At 39.9% G+C, this 25,493-nt stretch overlaps 1 protein-coding gene across 3 annotated transcripts in view; it reads left to right on the top strand.

The window, feature by feature from the left end:
- Positions 1-25,493, top strand: part of LOC137757685 (centriole and centriolar satellite protein OFD1-like) — a 61,985-nt gene that overhangs the window by 17,700 nt on the left and 18,792 nt on the right. For 2 of the 3 annotated variants that reach the window (XM_068534298.1, XM_068534300.1), the window contains exons 9-15: positions 2,270-2,376; positions 4,022-4,141; positions 5,783-5,856; positions 6,889-6,980; positions 8,017-8,206; positions 18,345-18,475; positions 19,013-19,124. In XM_068534298.1, the coding sequence (XP_068390399.1) occupies positions 2,270-2,376; positions 4,022-4,141; positions 5,783-5,856; positions 6,889-6,980; positions 8,017-8,206; positions 18,345-18,475; positions 19,013-19,124 (826 nt within the window). The remainder of the gene's footprint in view (positions 1-2,269; positions 2,377-4,021; positions 4,142-5,782; positions 5,857-6,888; positions 6,981-8,016; positions 8,207-18,344; positions 18,476-19,012; positions 19,125-25,493) is intronic. The other variant, XM_068534299.1, reaches the window with a different exon arrangement.

Here is a 25,493-nt window from a genome sequence, read left to right as displayed (position 1 = left end):
GCAGACACCCTTCCTCTGAGATGGCTGGAGGGAAAGGACCAGGGACGGGACCATCCATGCTGGGAGTGGGAGAAACTCGTACCAAAGAAGCGGCAGATTTGAGGCTTCGGTAGCAGCCCGGGGGAGAGGATCCGAGGTGTGGAAGGGCCACTTGCAGGAAAGGAAGAGCAGCCCTGGGAAGCAGACGGGGCTGCCTGAGCTATGTTGAGGGCCCAGCCGAGGTGGGCAGCCTGGAATGGCAGTAGACCAAATCCAGTGCTTACAGGCGATGGCTCTGGCGCAGCTCTCGGGACGATGTGTAGTGTCGGCGAGGGCGGAAGGATAGAGGTGCTTGGGGAGAGGAGCTTGAGAGTGCCGAATTTCTTTGCTTTTGGAAAGGCAGCCCAATTCGTGGAAGACATTGGGGTTGGGTGGGGTGGGGAAAGCAGCCCAAGAGGAGGCTAATATAGGGCAGCAGGGAGGGTGACGTGGCCGTCTGGAAGACATTGAGAAGCAGGTCTGGGGATTCCTATGGGTGGAAAAAGAAGGATGGGCCAAGAGGACAGAGTTGCAGGTGGAGGTTTCAGATCAAGACTGGAAACAAAGCGCAGCGTGCTGCCATGGGGGCAGAGGTGAGGTCCCCGGAGTGCAGGCGTCCAGGGCTGCCAGGGTCATCCATGTGGCCGTTTGATCTTGTCCCACAGGAAGGTGGCTGGACGGGAGGTGGAGAGGTCGCCAAGTGGCGGGAGGGCGTGTCGGGAGGGATTGTTGGATCCATTGCTTTGGGAAAAAGAGGTTCCTTTGCCAAGGGCATGTCTTATACCAGGCTGGATCTGAAACCTTGTTTCCTATGGACAGCGGGAGCTTCTATCAGGAAGTTCTGTTAAAAGTAGAAGACTTCCTCCCAGCGTCCACCCTTGCTTAGAGCTTCTCAATAAGACCCAGTTATTTCATGGTAATTGTACCCCCTCTACAAGTGTTTATAGCAGTTCTGGGAATTGGGCTCGTTTAGCTATAAAATAAAGGTTGGAGGCACAGGTGTTTGAGAAGCTTGGATTATGTTTATGCTAACAGCGTCATCTTCAAGATAGGTGACTGACTAAGTCAGAAAGAGGAAGACAAATAGCATATGATATCACTTATATGCGGAATCTAAAATATGGCACAAATGAACCTATCTATGAAACAGAAACAAAATCAGGGACATAGAGCATAGATTGGTGGTCCCCGAGGGGGATGGAGTGGGAGTTTGGGATTAGAAGGTGCAAACTATTACATACAGGATGGATAAACAACAAGGTCCTACTCTAGAGCACAGGGAACTGTATTCATTATCCCTGTGATAAACCATAATGGAAAAGAATATGTATTTGTATAACTGAGTCACTTTGCTGTACAGCAGAAATTAACACAGCATTGTAAATCAACTATACATCAATAAAATTTAAAGATAGATGACTGACTAGATGAGATCAACCAGTTAACAGACTTGAACCCTCGTTTAGTCACCTGATTCTCTGAAGGCACTAACGAAGGTAGCCATCCTTGTGAAGAGCACCGTGCCTTGATTCCACTACCTGGAATGCCCCTCCCCTTCTCTGCCTGATACAACCATCCAGTCCTTCAAAATCCAGCCGGAGTGTCACGTCCTCGTGACGCCTTTCCTGACCCCCACTGATGGAGTCCTTTGGGCTTTGTTCGTGCTGTCGAGTCTTGATGTACTTTGGTTGTGAAATCATCACACTGTAGTGTGACTGTTGGTTTGTCTCTCTCTCCCTGACTAAACTGAGTTTTTTAAAGGTGGGGACCGTCCTATATCTGTCCATTGTTGTGTATCCAACTCCCAGTGTGCCCTTGGACATGTGACAGGTGTTCAGGAAACCCTTGCTCAGGGAGCACATACATGGAAGCGTGGCCATTCATTTGGGACATCAGGCGAGCTTGCTGACTGAGCCAGACCTCTGAATTGAAACTTTGAGACAGCGATGGAACTATGGGGATTCTTTTAAGTTTTATTGCCGAATGCACATGTTGTTTCATTTTTTCTTGCTGAAGAACTTAGCGAAATTTTGTAAGTGTCTGAGAGATGTTAATTAAGTAATAAAATAACGAGACAAGGTATGTTAGGAATATAGGGTAATGTGGCTTAACAGTCCTTGGGGGAGGACAGTGAAATTGTTCCTCTAAGTGTTTGTACTTTGCTTTCTGGAATTCAGGAAGCAGGGTATTAGTTCAAATCTCTTTTGTTTTCTTTACCTTGCTTGCTAAAAATTAATACTTTCCTCTACAGAATGAAACAAAAGAAATTTATACTCAAAGGCAGCTTCTGCTAAAAGATATAGATGTTCTGAGAGGCAGAGAAGCTGAGCTGAATCAAAGAATTGAAGCTTTTGAATTGTAAGTAATGTGTATTCATTTTGGACATTCAGAATGAATGAGATGAAGAAGAACTACTAAAAATGTCTACATAGCCTAATATTAGCTGCAAAATAGAGTTCTTGGTTGTGAAGGTGATAGCACCTAGCTTCAAAAGGCACAGGTTAAGAGAAACAGGGATGATGGTTTCACTTTTGAAATATTAGACACTGGGATGAAAGCAGAAGGAGACACCGTCGTCAGGCTTCACTGAGACGGGACAAATGATTTGCAGAAGCGAATAATGCTTTAACAGATCATACGTTTCGCATTTATGTTCAACCATTCAGATATCAGTTTCATGTGCATGTAGTAACTGAATTCCAGAGAGCCAGACCTGCCACACTGACGTGCTCTGCTGGCAAAAAAGGGAAACACGGTGGCTCTGAGTTGACTTGTACTGGGTGAAAGTATTTCTTGTGATATGTGTGTGTTGCTTTTCCTAAGTGCTCACCAGCGTTTCGTTCTTCACTTCTTACCTGGGATTCATAGCAAGCTCAGCAGTTTTATAGTTTATGGAATAAGCCTTCTTTCCCATTTGGTATGTGCCATTAATTGGCACTCACAGATACTCCAGGAACCTTCTTTCATTAAAGAATTTGTCTTCATCTTCACTGATGTTGTTTTCTCATTTATATAGGCTCGGTTCGTTTGATTTCTTCTGTGTTTTGCTTCTGTCTGTCAACCTTACTCTCTTTTTGGCAATACCAAAGAGGTAAATTGATCATAAGAGAGAAAAGGAACACAGTTTGGGTATAGATGGTTCATGATTATGTAATCACTCATTTACCGCCTCTTCCCCTCTTCCTCCTCCTCCCTTCTAAGCATAGTACATAAGCTAAATAAACATACTGGTTTACTGCTCCTTTGTGTACAGATGAACCAGCAGAGGGAGCTAAGACACAGAGCTTTTATCCTTTGCTTGGGATAGTCTGGGTTCCCTAGCACTTCTCATTATGGCTTGATCTAAGTCCCTGTGAACCCAGTTCCCCGGCTCTGGAATTGATTTTGTGCTTGATTTAAGGTCTCACCAGGAAGACCATGCCTTTCTTCAGTGTTGGGACTTTCTGACTGATCCATCGATCTTTTGCTCTCTTTTCAGTACTTACTTTTCCGTATTGAATGAGTAGACTGTGAAATGCCAGAACGAATCTTCTGTCTTTAATAGCTATGGGCTGGTCAATTAAATCTTACAGTTAGAAACAGTATTATAGAAGAAACATGCACTTAAGTGCACTAGCTGAAGTTTGGTTTGTAGCTTTGTAACTAAAAACATCATTCTTTCATCCCTGAATTGATTATGGCTACTTAGCACTTATGACCTTTTTTTTTTTTTAAGTGTGAAGCATCTCCTGTGAGAAACCACTTTGGTTTTGGCACTTTCCCACTCCCGCCAGCCAGGTGCCACCGTAGAGCTCTGTTTGCTAGTTCAGATCCATCGTCACTAGGTCAGCCCATAAAAGAGGTGGGAGGCTTCTGGCTCTTTGCATCTACTCCCCACAGCGTGACGGTCACGTAACAGTTTGAGTCTGTGGAGCTAAAAACACATGGTATCTTCTCCGCCTAAATTCTTCACTTCAAGTATTATAGTTTTCTGATTTGCCGTATCTGTTTTTGCTAATTTCAGGGCCCAGAGGCTACAAGAAGAAGAAAACAAAAGCATGACTGACGGGCTTAGGAGGCGGGAGCTGAATATAAAGAGTATTGAGGAGGCCTATGACCTAAAGCTCAAGAACGAACTCCTAAAGTAATTGTTTGGCGTCTTTAACAAAAAAGTATCATGTTTGAATTAAGTTGATGGAAACACAGCAACACTAATGAAGTAGATAAGACTAATATTTTATGACAAAATCCAGTATTTAAAAAAAATATGTGTTTTCATTGACCAGTCAAGCCTTTCCCATGAGTATTTGAGTTAAGATGGTTCTAAAAACATACAGTACAGAGAATAGCATCCTCTGTTCACTCTTGTCTCTCCTCTAGTATTTATTGAGGGCCTGTGGTTTGCTTGAATTTCTTAGGGCACCTTGTAACTTGCTGAAAAGCTATAAAATGGGAATTATAGTCGCTTTTGTCTCTTCCTCTACCCCACTCATACTGCCATTAAGATATGGATGTCGAATGATTTATGATTTACTCTGCTTATTGGTTAAAGTATTTGTCGATCTGTATTCCTTCAAGATTCTGCAAAGCCGGAATCAAAAGAAAGAAACTAGAATTAACTATATAAAGCAAAAAATGATACAGGAAAAGGAAAATACGGACAACTGTGATACTATGGCTTTCCTCTAGTCTGGGTTTTGCTGTGTTCTGGTGAATAGTATCTTAGTGCAGAGCCATTAAACCCATATATGGTAACTTTTCCCTCCAGTGCTCAGTGTAACGTCTGGCACAAAGTAAGTGTTCAGTTAATTGTTTATGGAGTCAATGAATTCATAGCAGTGAGATGGCTCAACTCAGCAGCTCTGGGTATTTCTTAATCATCGGCCTCTCTTTACTGCTTTGTCCATAATTTGGCATTGATAGTCCATTACGTGTAGTACCTTCAAAGGGTTTTTGAGGTTATTCTTTAAAATAATTCTAATAAAAAATATAGCAGTTTTCCATGTATCAGTTTTGACATGATATAGACTCCATCCACATATTTTATGTCCGCTCCTATAATACAGCAGTAAGCTCTGAAGAATCTGTAGTTGTTAAACTTCTAGGAATAAATGAATAAAAGTGTGTATGTTAGCTTGACATAGCCATGGAGTAGGGAACTGTTAGGTATTGATGTCTTTGTCTGGCCGTGGGTGTCCTTAATATGATTTTGGCAATTGTTGGGGTTTGGAGGATATTCACCACAGGAGTGCTTCTTTCCTTTCTCTCATCTCTGAACCAGAAAGTCAGCTGGTAATAGCTCGTGTAGATAGTAAAATTCCATGAAAACGTGCCTTTTGGTATCGCCAATCCGTATATAATTCTGTTGGCAGTGGCTCTCAGTACTGTGCTCAGTTCCTGAGGGGAAAAGTTCTTATCCTGCTTGGGGGTGGGGAGGCAGGATAGGTGGATTGGAAGTGACTGACTTGTTATCCTTTGGGATTTAGAGTCTGTTGGGTACAATGTAGAAGTAACTAAATTTACTTTCTTGTGTCAATGGACACCAACTGAGAAACAGTGCCATCTGTAACCTCGATAACATGACCCTTCATTTTGTGCTTGAGTTTACAGGATTGCAGCAGGATTTTACTGGACCTTTTATAGCCAGGATTCGGATCCCTGGCCTTACTGCGTTGTCCTGTTCAGTGCCCTTCGGTGCCCTGGTGCCATAGATAAGCTCAGGCACTGGTAGCAGTCTGTCTAGGGAGGTGACCAGGAACTCATTTTCCATCCTTCTGATTCTCAGGTATCAACTTGAACTGAAGGAGGACTGCGTCGCTAGAACTAACAGATTCATCGAAGATAAGAGGAAGAATAAAGGTGACCCTTGGGGGGGAAAAAGGCTATACTTCTCAGTTTTGATGCAGGTTATCAGCTTCCTAAGTTGGGTCTGTTCTGTAATCCAAAAAATATGTACCTTCCACTTCATTGTTACTATAAACTGACACATTTTTGTCCTTTTAATTTTACAAAATGAAAAAAATAATCACCGTCTTTCACTATGTTTTTACAAACCTTCATGTTTAACCTTTTGTATATTCACAAAGATCAGTAATTCATCAGTAGAATTTTATTCAACTTTATTTCCATATATTTTGATGAATAAATCTGTGATGGCAAGAAGGCGGCAGCAACTTATTGCCATCAGTTAATATTACTCTAAGCCACGAGATATTTCATTTTTTACTTTGGGGCTGCTCCTTTGCAACTATCTTGCTGAGACTAATACCTCTTGAGGAATTAGTACTGTCCTGTAGTCAGGATATGATTTTTCTGATGCTATATCTATAGAGACTTGGGTTAGATGAAGTGAAAATGACAAAATAATAACTACAAATAGCTACAGTCTTACAGAGCAGTCTTTGTCTTTAAGGAAGGAAGTTCAGAGCCGTCGGCATGAGGGCCCCGCACTCTGTGCAGATGGTGTAATAACTCTGGTGACTTGTGTAGCAGGAGGTTCACCACATGTATGACCATTACAACTGACTTTCCATCACCTGTTGAGTAATGGGGCTTACTTATCGCTCGCTGATTTTTTTTTTGACCCAAATATCTGCTATTTTACGTGTGTGTGTGTGTGTATGTGTGTGTGTGGTGGGTTTTTTTGTTTTGTTTTTTTTACTGTGCCACACAGCTTGCGGGCTCTTAGTTCCCCAACAAAGGATCAAACCCGCACCCTCAGCAGTAAAAACGTGGAGTCCTAACCTCTGGGCGGACAGGGAATTCCCTCTGCTATTTTAGATGATGAAATAATGGTCATTAGATCTGACATACTGGCTATAAATGATTAAATGTTTTTTATATTCACTGGGAAAACTTTATGATCTTTAGTTGGTTGGCTCTGTCTTTCAGAAAAAGCTATACATTTCCAAGAGGAGTTTGCGACTCTTAATTTTAAAAAGGAAGAACTGGATCATTCTGTAAATCGTGTGAAAGAACTTGAGGTAATTGTTAAGCCTATTGGTTTTTTTGAAATAGTTGTTAGACATCACGGGAAATTGTAGCTTCAGTCATACATAATTTATCTCGAGTTATCCTCTTGGTATTTTTGGACTGTTTATTATATGACTCAGAGGGTGACGGCTGAACTTAATTCAGTAGTTCCTTATTTCAATCTTAGTCTCCTAGAGAAGCATAGAAAGAGCATGTCCTTTGGGGCCCAGAGTCGTCCTTGAATCCTTTGTGTCTCCCTCACTGCTTGTGTGCCTCTGGGCAAGATCTGTGACCTCAGATCCCTTCTCCGTAAACTCTGGGATATTGCCCACATCCCATGGTTGCTGAGGGACTTCAGTGAGCTGGTTTACTGCGCCTGGCCCATAGCAGGTGGCTGGTGTATACCAGTATCTACTCAGCCTCTTCTCCCTTCCCCTCAGCAGCAGGTGAAAATTCTTATCACTACATCAGGATCTCACAGATTAAAGCAAAATGAGAGGCATTTTTCACATGATACTGTTACTTTTTTACTGTCCATTTGTGTGCTTGCTATCCAAAGGACAGGACTGGACCTTCAGGAACTTAAAATACGTTCTGTATATAAAATTTATTTTTCCAACTGTGATGACTTGCTTGAGAACTTTATAGGCTCGTGTCTCCAAACATGAGATATATTAGACTAAGAAAAGGAAAGCACCTCACAGCATGTTATTGGTATCTATCTTACCTTTTCATATTAAAAAATAGACACATTATTAACTCTGTGATGGCTTTTGGGTCCTTAGTTGCATCTGGAAAATGGGGTGATAATCCGAAGGACTTGCTTTGTAGGACAGGGTTCTGCATAAATCGAGTTGGATGAGCTTGCCCCATTCCCAGCTCCAGGGCAGAAGTTGTAGTTAGGGTTATCTAGTCGAAGAGAACCACACTTCAGTCAAGTGACCGTAATTAAATTATGCTGCCCAGCTGAGAGCAGCCTGCCAGCATTTACCTATGCAGTCCTGTAAAGTCACTGTTCAAATACAAGTTTTCCTTTTCCAATTCCAGCTTCAGTTGGAGTCTGTCAAAGCTCAGTGTTTGGCATTAACAAAGCAAAACCATGTGCTGAGCAAGAAGGTTAAAGAGATGAGCAACTATTCACTACTGAAAGAAGGGAAACTGGAGCTTGAGGCACAAAATAAACTACTTAAACAACAACTGGAAGACATGAAAAGTGAAAACTTGAATCTCCTAAACCGTAAGTCTTTTTTTTTTCCTGATTTGCCTGCTTTTGTAATTCATGTTAGGTTCATATTAGGGAACTGCTCTAAGGGAGGCTTCAATTGGGAAGATTTTATAAAATTAAGATTCTCAGATTGAAATTCCTTTCTTTTTGCTTGCTATTCCATAATTCGTAGTGTAAGAAGAAACATTTTTTTTAATTTAATTTTTATCTTATGTTAGAGTATAGTTGATTTACAATGTTGTGTTAGTTTCAGGTATACAGCAAAAGGATTCAGTTATACATATACACATATCCATTCTTTTTCAGATTTTTTTCCCATATAGGTTATTACAGATCATTGAGTAGAGTTCCCTATGCTATACAGTATGTCCTTGTTGATTATCTGTTTTATATATGGTAGTGTGCATATGTTAATCCCAAACTCCTTATTTTATCCCTCCCCAGACCTTTCCCCTTTCATAAATTTGTTTTTGAAGTCTGTGAGTCTGTTTCTGTTTTGTAAATAAGTTCATTTGTATCATTTTTTTTAGGTTCCACATACAAGTGACATCATAAGATATTTGTCTTTTTCTTTCTGACTTATTTCACTTAGTATGATATTCTCTAGTTGCATCCATGTTGTTGCAAATGGCATTATTTTGTTCTTTTTTATGACTGAGTAGTATTCAGTTGTACATATGTAACACATCTTTATTCATTCCTCTGTTGATGGACATTTCAGTCGCTTCCATGTCTTGGCTATTGTAAATAGTGCTGCAGGGAACACTGAGGTGCATATATCTTTTCGAATTATGGTTTTCTCTGGATATATGCCCAGGAGTATGGTTGCTGGATCATATGGTATTTCTATTTTTAGTTTTTTAAGGAACCTCCATACTGTTCTCTATAGTGGTTGAACCAATTTACATTGCCACCAACAGTGTAGGAGGATTCCCTTTTCTCCACACCCTCTCCAGCATTTATTGTTTATAGACAGTTTTTTTAAAGGAATTTTTTCTTTTTTTTTTTTTTTTAAACTTATTATTTATTTTATTTTTGGCTGCCTTGGGTCTTTGTTGCTCCACGTGAGCTTTCTGTAGTTGCATAGAGCACGGGCTACTCTTTGTTGTGGTGGACAGGCTTCTCATTGCAGTGGCTTCTTTTGTTGTGGATCACGGCCTCTAGGTGTGCGGGCTTCAGTAGTTTTGGCACATTGGTTCAGTAGTTGTGGCTCACGGGTTTTAGAACACAGGCTCAGTAGTTATGGCACATGGGCTTAGTTACTCCGCAACATGTGAGATCTTCGCAGACCAGGGCTCGAACCCATGTCCCCTGCATTGGCAGGCGGATTCTTAACCACGATGCCTCCAGGAAAGCCCTGTTTATAGACATTTTGATGATGGCCATTCTGACCCGTGTGAGGTGATAACTCATTGTAGTTTTGATTTACATTTCTCTAAACACTAGGAAAGTTGAGCATCTTTTTGTGTGCCTGTTGGCCATCTGTATGTCTTCTTTGGAGAAATGTCTATTTAAATCTTCTGCCCATTTTTTGATTGGGTTGTTTGAGCTGTGTGAGCTGTTTTGTATATTTTGGAGATTAATCCTTTTCGGTTGCTTCATTTGCAAATGTTTTCTCCCATTCTGTGGGCTGTCTTTTCATTTTGTTTATGGTTTCCTTTGCTGTGCAAAAGATTTTAAGTTTAATTAGGTCCCATTTAAATAAATTTTTTTAAAATTTTCGTTACTCTAGGAGGTAGATCCAAAAAGATATACTGCAATTTATGTCAGAGTGTTCTGCCTATGTTTTCCTCTAAGAGTTTTATAATATCCGGCCTTACATTTAGGTCTTTAATCCATTTTGAGTTTATTTTTGTGTATGGTGTTAGAGAATGTTCTAATCTCATTATTCTACATGTAACTGTCCACTTTTCCCAGCACCACTTGGTGAAGAGACTGTCTTTTCTCCATTATATATTCTTGCTCCTTTGTTGTAGATTAATTGACCATAGGGGCGTTCTGTTTTTTGGGCTTTCCTGTTTTTTGAACTATATTTCTGGGCTTTCCTGTTTTTTGAACTATTTCTGGGCTTTCCTGTTTTTTGAGCTATATTTCCGTTTTTGTGCCAGTACCATACTGTTTTGATTATTGTAACTTTGTAGTATAGTCTGAAGTCAGGGAGTCTGACTGCTCCAGTTTCATTTTTCTTTTTTCTTTTTTTTTAAATTTATTTAATTAATTAGTTAATTTATTTGGCTGTGTTGGGTCTTTGTTCAGTGAGTGGGCTTTCTCTAGTTGTGACGAGTGGGGGCTACTCTTTGTTGCGGTGCACGGGCTTCTCATCGCAGTGGCTTCTCTTGTTGTGGAGCACGGACTCTAGGTGTGTGGGCTTCGGTAGTTGTGGCTCGTGGGCTCTAGAGCACAGGCTCAGTCGTTGTGGCGCATGAGCTTAGTTGCCTCACAGCATGTGGGATTTTCCTGGAGCAGGCCTCAAACCTGTGTCCTTGCATTGGTAGGTGGATTCTTAACCACTGCACCACCAGTGAAGTCCCTCCAGTTCCATTTTTCTTTCTCAGGTTTGCTTTGGCTGTTCAGGGTCTTTTGTGTTTCCATACAAATTTAAAATTTTTTCTTCTAGTTCTGTGAAAAATGCCATTGGTAATTTGATAGGGATTGCATTGAATCTGTAGATTGCTTTGGGTAGTATAGTCATTTTGACAATATTGATTCTTCCAATCCAAAAACATGGTATATCTTTCCATCTGTTTGTGTCATCTTTAGTTTCTTTTATCAGTATCTTATAGTTTTCAGAGTACAGGTGTTTTGCCTCCTTAGGTAGGTTTATTCCTAGGTATTTTATTCTTTTTGATGTAATGGTAAATGGGATTTGTTTCCTTAATTTCTCTTTCTGATCTTCATTGTTAGTGTGTAGGGATGCAAGAGATTTCTGTGTATTAATTTTGTATCCTGCAGCTTTACTGAATTCACTGATGAGCTCTAGTAAGTTTTCTGGTAGCATCTTTAGGATTCTATGTATAGTATCATGTCATCTGCAGTGACAGTTTTACTTCTTTTCCAATTTGGATTCCTTTTATATCTTTTTCGTCTCTGATAATTTGGAAGTCCTATCCACAGCAGTGTTGTATAAAAGTGGTGAGAGTGCACGTCCTTGTCTTTTGTCTTTGATTTTGTTTGTTGATAGTTTTTGTGTGTGTGTGTCTTTGCTCTGTTGGATATTTTTTTTAATTTTTTATTGAAGTATAGTGGAATTACAATGTTTCATTAATTACTGCTGTACAGCAAAGTGACTCAATTATAGATATATATACATTCTTTTTCATATTCGTTTCCATTATGGTTTATCACAGGATATTGAATATAGTTCCCTGTGCTATACAGTAAGATCTTGTTGTTTATCCATTCTATACATACCAGTTTACATCTGCTAATCCCAAACTCGCACTCCTACCCTCTCCCACCCCCCCACCCCCTTAACAACCACCAGTCTATTCTCTATGTCCTGATTTTGTTTCTCTTTCATAGATAGGTTCATTTGTGTCATATTTTATTTTTTACTTCTTTCAAGTCACTCTACCTTTTATTTTACTTTTTTAAAGTTAATTTTTATTGGAGTATAGTTGCTTTACATGTGTCATATTTTAGATTCCACATATAAGTGATATCATATGGTATTTGTTTTTCTCTTTCTGACTTACTTCACTTAGTATGATAATCTCTACTTGCATCTGTGTTGTTGCAAATGGCATTATTTCATTCTTTTTCTGGGTGAGTAGTATTCCATTGTATGTATGTACCACATCATCTTTTATCCATTCATCTCTTGATGGATATTTAGGTTGTTTCCATGTCTTGGCTATTGTGAATAGTGCTGCTATGAACATAAGGGTGCATGTATCTTTTTTAATTAGAGTTTTCTCCAGATATAGGCCCAGGAGTGGGATTGCTGGATCATATGGTAATTCTATTTTTAGTTTTCTGAGAAACCTCCATACTGTTTTCCACAGTGGTTGCACCGACTTACATTCCCACCAACAGTGTAGAGGGGTTCCCTTTTCTCCACATCCTCTCCAGCAATTTGTCATTTGTAGACTTTGTAATAATGGCCATTCTGACTGCTGTGAGATGGTACCTCACTGTAGTTTTGATTTGCATTTCTCTAATAGTTAGCCATGTTGAGCATCTTTTCATGTGCCTCTTGGCCACCTGTATTTATATTTTGGAGAAATGTCTACTTTAGTCTTCTGCTGATTTTTCAATTTGGTTGTTCTTTTGTTTTTGAGCTGTTTGTATATTTTGGGAATTAAGCCCTTGTCAGTCTTATCATTTCAAATATTTTCTCCCGTTCTGTAGGTTGTCTTTTCGTTTGTTTACAGTTTCCTTTGCTGTGCAGAAGGTTGTAAGTTTGATTAGGTCCTGTTTGTTTATTTTTGCTTTTATTTCTATTGCCTTGGAAGACTGACCTAAGACAACATTGGTATGATTTATGTCAGAGAATGTTTTGCCCCTGTTGTCTTCTAGACATTTTATGGTGTCATATCTTATGTTTAAGTCTTTAAGCCATTTTGAGTTTATTTTTGTGTCTGGTGAGAGGTCGTGTTCTAACTTCATTGGTTTACATGTGGCTCTCCAACTTTCCCAACACCACTTGCTGAAGAGTCTGTCCTTTTTCCATTGTCTATTCTTGCCTCCTCTGTAGAAGATTTATTGACCATAGGTGTGTGGGTTTATTTTTGGGCTCTCTCTTCTGTTCCATTGATCCATATGTCTGTTTTTGTGCCAATGCCATGCTGTTTTGGTTACTGTAGCTTTGTAGTATTGTCTGAAGTTTGGGATGGTTATGCTGTTGGAAGTCTTTTAATCACAGTTTCAATTTCAATACCTGTGATTGGTCTGTTCTTATTTTCTATTTCTTCCTGGTTCAGTCTTGGAAGATTTGTACTTTTCTAAGAATCCGTCCATTTCTTCTAGGTTGTCCATTTTATTGGTAGATAGTTGCTTGTAGTAGTCTCTTATGATCCTTTGTATTTCTGTGGTGTCAGTTGTAACTTCTTTTTTGTTTCTAATTGCATTGATTTGAGCCCTCTCCCTTTTTTCTTGATGAGTCTGGCTTAAAGTTTATCAATTTTCTTTATCTTTTCAAAGAATCATCCTTTAGTTTCATTGATCTTTTCTGTTGTTTCCTTCATCTCTATTTCATTTATTTCTGCTCTGATCTTTATGATTTCTTTCCTTCTACTTACTTTGGGTTTTGTTTGTTCTTCTTTCTCTAGCTGCTTTAGGTGTAAAGTTAGGTTGTTTGAGATTTTTCTTGTTTCTTGAGGTAAGATTGTATTACTATAAACTTCCCTCTTAGAACTGCTTTTGTTTCATCTCATAGGTTTTGGATTGTCATGTTTTTGTTTTCATTTGTCTCTAGGTATTTTTTGATTTTCTCTTTGATTTCTTCAGTGATCCATTGGTTGTTTAGTAACATATTGTTTAGCCTCCATGTGTTTGTGCTTTTTCGGTTTTTTTGTTGTAGTCGATTTTTAATCTCATAGCGTTGTGGTAGGAAAAGATGCTTAATATGATTTCACTTTTCTTAAATTTACCGAGGCTTGCTTTGTGACCAAGCATGTGGTCTATCCTGGAGAATGTTCCATGTGCACTTGAGGAAAATGTGTTTTCTGCTGCTTTCATATGGATCGTTCTGTAAATATCGGTTAATTCCATCCGGTCTAATGTGTCACGTAAGGCCTGTGTTTCCTTATTGATTTTCTGCCTGTATGATCTGTCCATTGATGAAAGTGGGGTGTTAAAAGTCCCCCACTATTATTGTGTTACTGTTGATTTCTCCTTTTATGGCTGTGAGCATTTGCCTTCTATATTGCTTCTATGTTGGGTGCATAAATACTTACAATTGTTATATCTTCTTCTTGAATTGATTTCTTGATCATTATGTAGTGTCCTTCTTTGTCTCTTGTAATAGTCCTTATTTTAAACTATGTTGTCTGATATGACTATTGCTATTCCAGCTTTCTTTTGATTTCTGTTTACATGGAATACATTTTACCATCCCCTCACTTTCAGTCTGTATGTGTCCCTAGATCTGAAAGGGGGCTCTTGTAGACAGCATATATATGGGTCTTGTGTTTGTATCTATTCAGCCAATCTATCTTTTGGTTGGAGCATTTAATCCATTTACACTTAAGGTAATTATTGATATGTACTTAACTAACATTTTGTTAATTGCTTTGGTTTTGTTTTGGAAGGTCTTTTTTCTTCCCTTCCTCTTTTGTTCTCTTGTGACTTGATGTCTGTCTTTAGTGTTGTGTTTGGGTTGCTTTTTCTTTTTTGTATGTGTATCTATTGTACATTTTTGATTTGTGGTTCCCATGAGGTTTTGATATAGCAGTCTATATATGTACAAGATTGCTTTAAGTTGCTGGTCTCTTAATTTCCAGTGCATTTCCAATATCCTGCATGCATACTATCCTCTTCCCATGATTGCTGGTTTTGATATCATACTTGTGTGTGGGTGATTTCCTACCTTTTTTTTATGTTTGCCTTTACCGATGAGCTTTCCCATTCATAATTTTCTTGATTCTAGTTGTGGCCTTTTCTTTTCCGCCTAGAAAAGTTCCTTTAGGATTTGTTGTAAAGCTGGTTTGGTGATGCTGAAATCTCTTAGCTTTTGCTTGTCTGTAAAACTTTTGATTTCTCCATTGAATCTGAATGAGAGCCTTGCTGGGTAGAGTATTCTTGGTTGTAGGTTTTTCTCTTTTATCACTTTAAATATATCTTGCCATTCCCTTCTGGCCTGCAGAGTTTCTGCTGAAAAATCAGCTGGTAACCTTATGGGGATTCCCTTGTATGTTATTTGTTGCTTTTCTCTGTTGCTTTTAATATTTTCTCTTTGTCTTAATTTTTTGGTCACTTTGATTAATATGTGTCTCGGTGTGTTCCTCCTTGGGTTTATCCTGTATGGGACTCTCTGTGCCTCCTGGACTTGAGTGAATGTTTCCTTTCCCATGTTAGGCAAGTTTTTGGCTGTTAGCTCTTCACATATTTTCTCAGCCCCTTTCTCTCTCTCTTCTCCTTCTGGGACCCCTTTAATGCCAATGTTGTGGATTTAATGTTGTCCTAGAAGTCTCTTAGACTGGCCTCATTTCTTTTCATTCTTCTTTCTTTATTCTGTTCCTCAGCAGTGATTTCCACCAGTTTGTTTTCCAGCTCACTTATTCGTTCTACTGCCTCATTTATTCTGCTATTGATTCCTTCTAGTGTATTTTTCATTTCAGTTATTGTATTGTTCATCTCTGTTCATTAAAGCTTCTAACTCTTTATTAAACATTTCTTGTATCCTCTTGGTCTGTGTCTCCATTGTTTTTCCTCTTGGTCTTGGATCATCTTTACTATCATTACTTTGAATTCTTTTTCAGGTAGGTTGCCTATCTCCACTTCACTTAGTTGTTCTTCTGGGGTTTTATCTTGTTCCTTAGTCTGGAAGATATTTCTCTGCTGTCTGGTATTGTCTCACTTGCTGTGTTTTTGTGGTCTCCATTCCTCAGGCCGTAGGATTGTAATTCTTCTTGTTTCCGGTGTCTGTCCCATGGTGGGTGAGCTTGGTCCAGGGGCTTGTGTAGGCTTTCTGGTGGGAGGAACTGGTGCGTGCACACTGGTGGGTGCAACTGTGTCATGTCCCCCTAGTGGGCAGGGCCATGTCAAGGGGTGTGTTTATAGGTGGCTCTTGGCTCAGGACAACTTTAGACAGCCTGTCTCCTGAGGGGTGGGACTGTGTTCCCACCCTGTTCATTGTTTGGCCTGAGGCGTCCCAGGACTGGATCCTGCAGGCTGTTGGGTGGGGCTGATCATCGGTGCCAAAATGGAGACCCCTGGGAGAGCTCACGTCCAAGAGTTTTCCTTTGGCCCCCATGGTGAGCCACAGCCGACCCCACCTCTCCCGGAGACCCTACAGTACCTGCAGGTAGGTCTGGCCCAGGCTTTTATGGAGTCACTGCTTTGCCCTGGGTCCCAGTGCACATGAAACCTTGTGTGCGGCCTCCAAGAGGGCTGTCTGTTTCTCTCAGTCCTGAGGAACTCCTGCACTCAAGCCCAACTGGCCTAGAAAGCCAAATGCTCTGGGGGCTCCACCTCCTGATGCCAGATCCCCAGGCTGGGGAGCCTGATGTGGGGCTCCAGACTCTCACTCATATGGGAGAACCTCTGTGATATAATTATTTCCCAGTTTGTGGATCGCCCATCTGGAAGGTATGGGATTTGATTATAATGCAGAAGTGAACTTCCTACTGTCTCACTGTGGCTTTGGATGTAGAATATCTTTTTTGGAAGGTTCAAGTCTTTTTTGTCAGTGGTTGTTCAGCAGTTAGTTGTGATTTTGGTGTTTTCGTGAGGGGAGGTGAGCTGAAGTCCTTTTACTCCACCATCTTGTCTCTCCTGCCAGTCCTGAAGATGTATTTTAAAACTGTCCGAATTTGCCCCTGCAGATGGTACCGGGCTTCCCTTGCCCTCTGACTGCTGGTCAGGTGTGCCGAGTGCCTTCAAGCACTGGGAGGGAGGGAGGAGAGAGGTCAAGGTTGTTTGCCCTCTCTGACACCTCCATGTACAGCGTCCTGGGCTGGCCCTGCGCCTTTCAGCCATGCAAGATCCCAGTGCTTGTGGGATGGCCTCTCTAGCATTATGCACCAGCTCACTCTCTCCAGTTGTGGGAGTTCCTCCCTCTCCGGCCCTCTAGGCCCAAGGGCTACAAACAGCATGGTGCTGCTAGTAGCCTAGGGAACTGTGCCATCCTTTGTGGCTACAGACCCAGCCTAAGTCATTCTTCATTGAAGGGCTCTCTGATGACCTGAATTGGGGGGCCATCTGTTTTCTGCCTGGACCCTGTGCCGCTGACAGATGCAAAGATCGAATTGGACCTCAGGGCAGTCATTGACAGGTTTTTTTTTTTAATTAATTAATTTATTTATGGCTGCGTTGGGTCTTTGTTGCTGCGCGTAGGCTTTCTCTAGTTGCGGCAAGCAGGGGCTACTCTTCATTGCGGTGCGTGGGCTTCTTATTGCGGTGGCTTCTCTTGTTTGCAGAGCACAGGTTCTAGGCGCATAGGCTTCAGTAGTTGTGGCTCATGGGCTCTAGAGCGCAGGCTCAGTAGTTGTGGCACGTGGGCTTAGTTGCTCCGCGGCACGTGGGATCCTCCGGGACCAAGGCTCGAACCCATGTCCCCTGCACTAGCAGACGGATTCCCAACCACTGCGCCACCAGGGAAGTCCCAACAGGTTTTGATAGAGCACTCCTTATCTGTCTCTGAAGGGAGAAGAGGTGGGCTTTCAAGTTAATTTGAGGATTCGAAAGAGTTCTGTTATGTGGAGAAGGATGCAAGAATAGTAAAATTTGCATTTATGTTCATTAAGTTATTTTGTTTTGAAATTTGTGAGTCAGAATTGCTTGTAGTACATTTGATAGACTACAGAAAAAGGAAGAACAATTTGAAACTTGTTTGGCTGCTTTTAAAAGTCAAGCGGCATAAATCTCTCTTTCTGAGAAAGACAAATATAGTATCACTTATATGTGAAATCTAGAAAGATGGTACAGATGACCTTATTAGCAAAGGAGAAATAGAGACGCAGATGTAGAAAACAAACTTATGGTTACCAAGGGGGAAAGGGGGTGTGGGATGAATTGGGAGATTGGGATTGACATATATACACTACTATGTATAAAAGAGGTAACTAATGAGAACTGACGGTATAGCACAGGGAACTCTACTCAGTGCTCTGTGGTGACCTAAATGGGAAGGAAATCTAAAAAAGAGTGGGTATATGTATAACTGACTCACTTTACTGTACAGCAGAAATTAACACAACATTGTAAAGCAGCTATACCCCAATTAAAAAAAAAAAAAGATAAACAATAAGGACCTACTGTATAGCACAGGAAACTATACTCAATATCTTGTGATAACCTATAATGGAAAAGAATCTGAAAAAATATATATTATGTATGTGTATAACTCAGTCATTTTGCTGTATACTTGAAACTAACACAACATTGTAGATTAACTAAACTTCAATTAAAAAAAAAATTAAAAAAAAAAAAGTCAAGCGAAATGAGAACACTTCGGGGTGGTAACGACCAGGCTCTTATACCTTCTTAGGCATAGCTCAGCCATCTCCTGAACTGCTGATTTTTCAGAAAGAATTAAAGAAAGCAGAAAATGCTATCACCTTGGAGCATAAGGAGTTTGAAACCCAGAAACAAGCTCTGCAAAAACAGCTGCAAAGTGAAGTGAGTATTTCTTCTTGAGCACCCAGGGGTCAGGCCAGTCCACCGCGTAGACGCGTGAGCTTGGCACACGCCACACTGGTGTAAGTGGGATTTATTTTAACATCAGAGATCCCTCAAGGTGCTAAAGGGTGTCCTTTCTCATCTGAGAGAACTGTCCAGTGGTCATGTGACTTTATATTCATAATAGTCACAAAATCCAGAGGCAAGCAAACTCACTTAAACACAACATTTTCCAAGTCCTGATGGTGCCCACAGTGGAAGTGTCTCGATTCTCACCTTGTGACTTGGAAATACTGCTGCCCTCACTCTGGTGTCTGCCCATGACCTGGAGTAGCTGCTCTGACACGCATGTAAGAAGAAATGGAAACTTGTGTTATCGGTCGTCATTTTAAAGGGACCCTGTGGGTTACGGGTGTAAAGCTGCTCAAAACTGGCAAAACAAAAAAAGAGAATAAGCCCAATGAGAGAATTGTTCCCTTTGAAGTGAGCTGTGATTTGTTTTACGTTGATTTCTTTTTCTTCTCTAATTCCCTGCAGATTGAGCACCCCGCCCAGCTGAAGGCCCAGATATTAGAATATGATGCTTCTGTCAAGAGGTTAACTGTGCAGGTTACCGATTTAAAATTGCAACTGAAACAAACTCAGATAGGTTAGAGGCATTTTTAACCTGTGTATGTGTGTGTGTGTGTGTGTAAAACTTCTGACATTTGTGGAAATGTAATAATTGTTACTCGTTGAATTTTTAGTAATTCTCATAGTAGGGGTAAAGCCATAGAGACATGGGCCATCTTAGAAGTCAAACTCCGTGTCCGTTTCATGGATACCAGCCAGGTCGTCAGCTAAAGTGACTTGCTTTCACAGGTGCCCCATGCTTGGGGGAGCCTCATACCCCAGATAGGAAAGGTGTGGTAGTGATGCAGAGGCCCCCAAATTCATCCTGGACCTAGGCTTTCCTTTTTTATTTGCTACCCTGATAATAAGAGCGGTCTACTCTTCAGTGGTTTTATATACTCCTTGACAGGTGTATACACCTGTGGGAGAAGGCAGAGTGCCCTGGCAGAAAGAGCACTGCTTCTAGAATCAGAAAATTGGTTTTGTACCCCAATTTTGAAGTTAGTTGTTTGACCTTGGACATGTTGCTTTTAACTTCCTTGGGCCTCAGTTTCCCCCTTTGTAATGAGGATGATAATACCTTCTGTGCCATGGAGGACGAAGGGGAAATGTGATTGGCTCCAGTACAGTGCCTGGGGCGTATAAAACACTGGGGAAATGACCACTGCTATCATCTTATTACTATGTCTTCCTGTGGATGCGTGACACCTGCCCCTGCTCCTTCATAACAAGTGTTCCTAGGCTTAGACACTTTCTTTAGCTGCTTTCAAGCTCAGTGGAAGTTCCTGAGTGTTCGTGATTTTGAGCCTTCCTCAGTTCCTTCTTCCCACTCAGGCCCTTGGCCCCTTCTCCCCACGCCAGTTTTATTTTGGTCTGTTTACTCATCTCCGCTCTTTCCCGTTCCTCATTTTCTTTCCACAATTCTGCCTTTGCCAAACTGCCCACAGCTGAAACTGTACCAAGCTCATATCATTAGAAATAGTTGATGGATGAGGATGGAAGCTAGTGAGGATGGAAACTTCTGGAAGATGGGCATCACAAGCATCTGTCCTGTGGTATCATCAAGGTGGCCTTGCAGGAGAGGAGTGGTCACATTTGCTGGCTTTATTAGGCCAGCGCAGTGACTCGATGCCTCGCTAACTGGGCGATTCAGCTGCAGTCTGCCATCCATGACTTGGGAGCTGTGAGAATTCTGGGCCCACAGTGGTGGCCCGACCGCACGTCCTCCTCATCTGAGACTCAGGCCGTATGCAGTGGGTTTTGCCGCAGCCCTGAGAGTTTGGGAGCGGCATCCTGTAGTGAGACGCATTATTTTGAAATCAAATGTGTGAACATTCATGCTGAGTGGAATAATTAAAGATTATAAATGGGTTTACATCAGTTCAGGTCAGGTTTTTCAACCACATGAGTTCAAGTCTGGTTAGGCTTTGTCCCCTAATTGTAAATACCTTTTCACTTCTCAAAGCTTTTAGATTTCAAGGTCTTGCATAATGGATTGTGAAATAATAACATACGTTACGAATGAAGGCATATGAAGCAGTAGCTGGTACACATAAGCTCTCAAGTAAATGTTAATAATTACTGTTATGACCGTGGTTTCACAAACTATTTTTTTATTTTTATTTATTGAAGTATAGTTGATTAACTGTTAATTTCTGCTGTACAGCAGAGTGATTCAGTTATACGTATATATACATTCTTTTTGATATTCTTTTCCATTATGCTTTATCATAGGATACTGAATATAGTTCTCTGTGCTCTACAGTAAGACCTTGTTGTTTATCCATATATAATAACTTACATCCGCTAACCCCAACTTCCCATTCCATCCCTCCCCCAGGCCCCTCCCTCTTGGCAACCACAAGTCTGTTCTCTTCGTCTGTGAGTCTGTTTCTGTTTCGTAAATATAACACAAATGAACATATCTTAGATTCCACATGTGATATCACATGGTATTTGTTTTCTCTTTCTGACTTACTTCACTTAGTATGATATTCTCTAGTTGCATCCATGTTGCTGCAAGTGGCATTATTTTGTTCTTTTTTACAGCCGAGTGACATTCCATTGTGTGTGTGTGTGTATGTGTATATATACCACATCTTCTTTGTCCATTCATCTGTTGATGGACATTTAGGTTTCCATGTCTTGGCTATTGTAAATAGTGCTGCTCTGAACATATGGGTGCATGTATCTTTTTGGATTAGAGTTTTGTCTGTATACTTGCGCAGGAGTGGGATTGCTGCATCATATGGTAATTCTGTTTTTACTGAGGAACCTCCATACTGTTTTCCATAATGGCTGTACCAACCTACATTCTCAACAACAGTGTAGGAGGGTTCCCTTTTCTCCACACCCTCTCCAGCATTTGTTATTTGTAGACTTTTTAATGATGTCTATTCTGACCGGTGTGAGGTGGTACCTCATTGTAGTTTTGATTTGCGTTTCTCTAATGATTAGCAATGTTGTATGTCTTTTCATGTGCCTATTGGCCATTTGTATTTCTTCTTTGGAGAAATCTCTACATAGGTCTTGCGCCAGTTTTTCGGTTGGGTTGTTTGTTTTTTTGTTGTTGAACTGTATGAGCTGTGTGTATATTTTGGAAATTAAGCCCTTTTTGGTCACAGTTATAAAATATTTTCTCCCATTCTGTGGGTTGGCTTTTGTTTTATGGTTTCCTTTGCTGTGCAGAAGCTTGTAAGTTTGATTAGGTCCTGTTTGTTTATTTTTGCTTTTATTTCTATTGCCTTGGGAGACTGACCTAAGAAAACATTGGTAAGATTTGTGTCAGAGAATGTTTTGCCTGTGTTCTCTTCTAGGCATTTTATGGTGTCATGTCTTATGTTTAAGTCTTTAAGCCATTTTGAGTTTATTTTTATGTATGGTGAGAGGGTGTGTTCTGACTTCATTGATTTACATGTGGCTATGCAACTTTCCCAATGCCACTTGCTGAAGAATCTGTCCTTTTTCCATTGTATTAGTATATTCTTGCCACCTTTGTCGAAGATTAATTGACTGTAGGTGTGTGGGTTTATTTCTGGCCTCTTTATTCTGTTCCATTGATCCATATGTCTGTTTTTGTGCCAATACCATGCCGTTTTGATTACTGTAGCTTTGTAGTATTGTCTGAAGTCTGGGAGGGTAATGCCTCCTGCTTTGTGTTTTTGCCTTAGGATTGCTTTAGCAATTCTGGATCTTTTATGGTTCCATATAAATTTTAGGATTATTCTAGTTCTGTGAAAAATGTCATGGGTCATTTGACAAGGATCACATTAAATCTGTAGATTGCTTTGGGTAGTGTGGCCATTTTAACAACATTCTTCCAATCCAAGACCATGGGATATCATTCTATTTCTTTGAATCATCTTCAGTTTTCTTTACATAATTCTTAGCATATAAGTCTTTCACCTCCTTGGTCAGGTTCATTCCTAAGTATTTTATTTTTTGTGGTGTGATTTTGAAAGGTATTGTGTTTTTACATTCCCTGTCTGATATTTCATTGTTAGTGTAAAGAAATGCAACAGATTTCTGTCTGTTAATCTTGTATCCTGCTGCATTGCTGAATTCGTTTTATCAGTTCTAGTAGTTTTTGTGTAGCATCTTTAGGGTTTTCTGTATATAGTATCATGTCATCTGCATATAGTGACAATTTTACCTCTTCCCTTTCAATTTGGATACCTTTTATTTCTTTGTCTTGTCTGATTGCTGTGGCTAAGACTTTTAGTACTATGTTGAATGGAAGGGATGAGATTGGGCATCCTTGAGTTGGTCCAGATTTTAGCAGGAAGGCTTTCAGCTTTTCACTGTTGAGTATTACACTGGCTGTGGGTTTGTCATAAATAGCTTTTATTATGTTGAGACACGCTCCCTCTATACCCAGTTCTGTGAGAGTTTTTATCATGAATGGATGTTAAATGTTGTCAGATGCTTTTTCTGCATCTATTGAGATGATCATGTGGTTTTTGTCTTTTCTTTTGTTGATGTGGTATGTCACATTGATTGATTTGTGTATGTTGAACCATCCTTGTGAAGTTGGGATGAATCCCACTTGGTTGTGGTGTATGATCTTTTTTATGTGTTGCTGGATTCGGTTTGCTAATAGTTTGTTGAGGACTTTTGCATCTGCATGCATCAAAGATATTTTCCTTGGTGGTGTCTTTGTCTGGTTTAGGTGTCAGGGTGATGGTGGCTTCATAGAACGTCTTTGGGAGTGTTCCCTCCTCCTCAAGTTTTTGGAAGAGTTTGAGAAGGATCAATATAAGGTCTTTTTTGTATGTTTGGTAGAATTTGCATGTGAAGCCATCTGGTCCTGGATTTTTGTTTGTAGGGAGTTTTTTGACTACAGATTCTATTTCACTTCTAGTATCGGTCTGTTCAAATTATTTATTTCTTCTTTATCCCATTTTGGTGGGCTATATGTTTCTAGAAAGTTGTCCATTTCTCTAGGTTGTCAAATTTGTTAGCATATTAATTGTTCATAATATTCCCTTAGGGTTTTTTGTATTTCTGTGGTATTGGTTGTTATATCTCCTTTTTCACTTCTTTATTTTGTTTGTTTGGATTCTCTCTCTTTTCTTCTTGGTGAGCCTGGCCAGAGGTTTGTCCATCTTGTTTACCCTTTCAAAGAACCAGTTCTTGGTTTTATTGACTTTTTCAATTTTTTTAAATCTCTGTTTTATTTATTTGCTCTTTCATCTTTATTATTTGCTTCCTTCTGCTGACTTTGGGTTTTGTTTGTTCTTCTTTTTCTAATTTTTTTAAGTGGTAGGTTAGGTTTTTTATTTGACATCTTTCTCGTTTTTTTTTTTTTTTAAGGAAGGCCTGTATCGCTATGAACTTCCCTCTAAGAACTGCTTTTGCTATGTCCCATAGATTTTTTATGGTTCTGTTTTCATTGTCATTTGTCTCGAGGTATTTTTTAATTTCCTCTTTGACTTCATCATTGATCCATTGCTTTTTTTGTAGCATGTTGTTTAGTCTCCATGTAATCGTTTTTTCTCATTTCTTTTTCTGTGGTTGATTTCTAGTTTCATGCCATTGTAAAAGATTCTTGAGATAATCAGAAAAGATTCTTGAGATAATTATCGCTGTACTCTTAAATTTGTTGAGGCTTTTTTTGTGCCCTAGTGTGTGGTCAATCCTAGAGAATGTTCCATGTGCACTTGTGAAGAATGTGTATTCTGGTTTTCTGTTTGTTTTGTTTTGGATGTAGTGGTCTGAAACTGTCAGTTAAGTCTAACTGTTCTGTCGTGTTGTTTTGTTTAGTATCTCTGCTGCCTTACTGACTTTTTTTTGTCTACAAGATCTGTCCATTGATGTGAGTGGGATGTTAAAGTCTTCTACTATTATTGTATTCTTGTCAGTTTCTCCATTTATGTCTGTTAGTATTTGTTTTATGTATTTGGGTCCTCCTGTATTAGTGCATATATGTTGATGTCTGTAAAATCCTTTTCTTGTATTGATCCTTTTATCACTGTATAGTGTCCTCCTTTATCTTTCTTTATGGCCTTTGTTTTAAAGTCTATTTTGTCTGATGTGAGTATTGCAACCCCTGCTTTCTTGTCATTTCCGTTTGAATGAAATATCTTTTTCCATACCCTCACTTTCAATCTGTGTGTGTCCTTTGCTGTAAAGTGGGTCTCTTGTAGTCAGCCTATTGTAGGCTCTTGTTTTCTTTTTAATCCAATCTGCCACTTTGTGTCTTTTGATTGGAGCATTCATTCAGTCTGTTTACATTTAAGATGATTATTGATAGCTATGTATTTATTGCAATTTTAAGCCTTGTCTTCCCATTTATTTTATATTTGTCCATTTGTTTTTGTTTTTCTTTGTGTGGTTTGATGATTGTCTTTTGTATTATGCTTATGTTCTCTTGTTTTTGTTTTTTTGTGAATCTGTTGTATGTTTTTGATTTGTGGTTACCCTGTTTTCAAGTATGTTAACCCCATTCTGTATCTGGTTGCCTTAGACTGGCAGCCATATAGGCTGAAACGCATTCTAGGAAGTGAAAAAATAATCTACATTTTCTTCATCTCCTCCCCCACATTTTAAGATTTTGATGTCCTCTGTTACATCTTTATGTTCATTCTTTTGCTGTTCATTGTGGTTATCGTCATTTCACAGAAATTTTTTGATTCTTTCTTAATCTGTGTACTGGCTTATTTAGTTGATTTGCTTTTTTCCTCTTTTCTATTTAGAGAAGACCTTTCAGTGTTTCCTTTAGGATAGGTTTAGTGTTGCTGTATTCTTTTAGTTTTCACTTGTCTGAGAAATTCTTAATCTCTCCTTGTATTCTAAATGATAATCTTGCTGGGTAGAGTATCCTAGGTTGCAGATTTTTCCCTTTCAGGACTTCGAATCAGTCTCTCGCCACTGCCTTCTGGCCTGCAGTGTTTGTGTAGAGAAGTCA

The sequence above is a fragment of the Eschrichtius robustus genome (genome assembly GCF_028021215.1).
Source record: "Eschrichtius robustus isolate mEscRob2 chromosome Y unlocalized genomic scaffold, mEscRob2.pri SUPER_Y_unloc_3, whole genome shotgun sequence".
In the NCBI taxonomy this organism is placed as follows: Eukaryota; Metazoa; Chordata; class Mammalia; order Artiodactyla; family Eschrichtiidae; genus Eschrichtius; species Eschrichtius robustus.
Note: the sequence above shows the minus strand (reverse complement) of the source record. Positions and strands in the feature narration are given on the sequence as shown.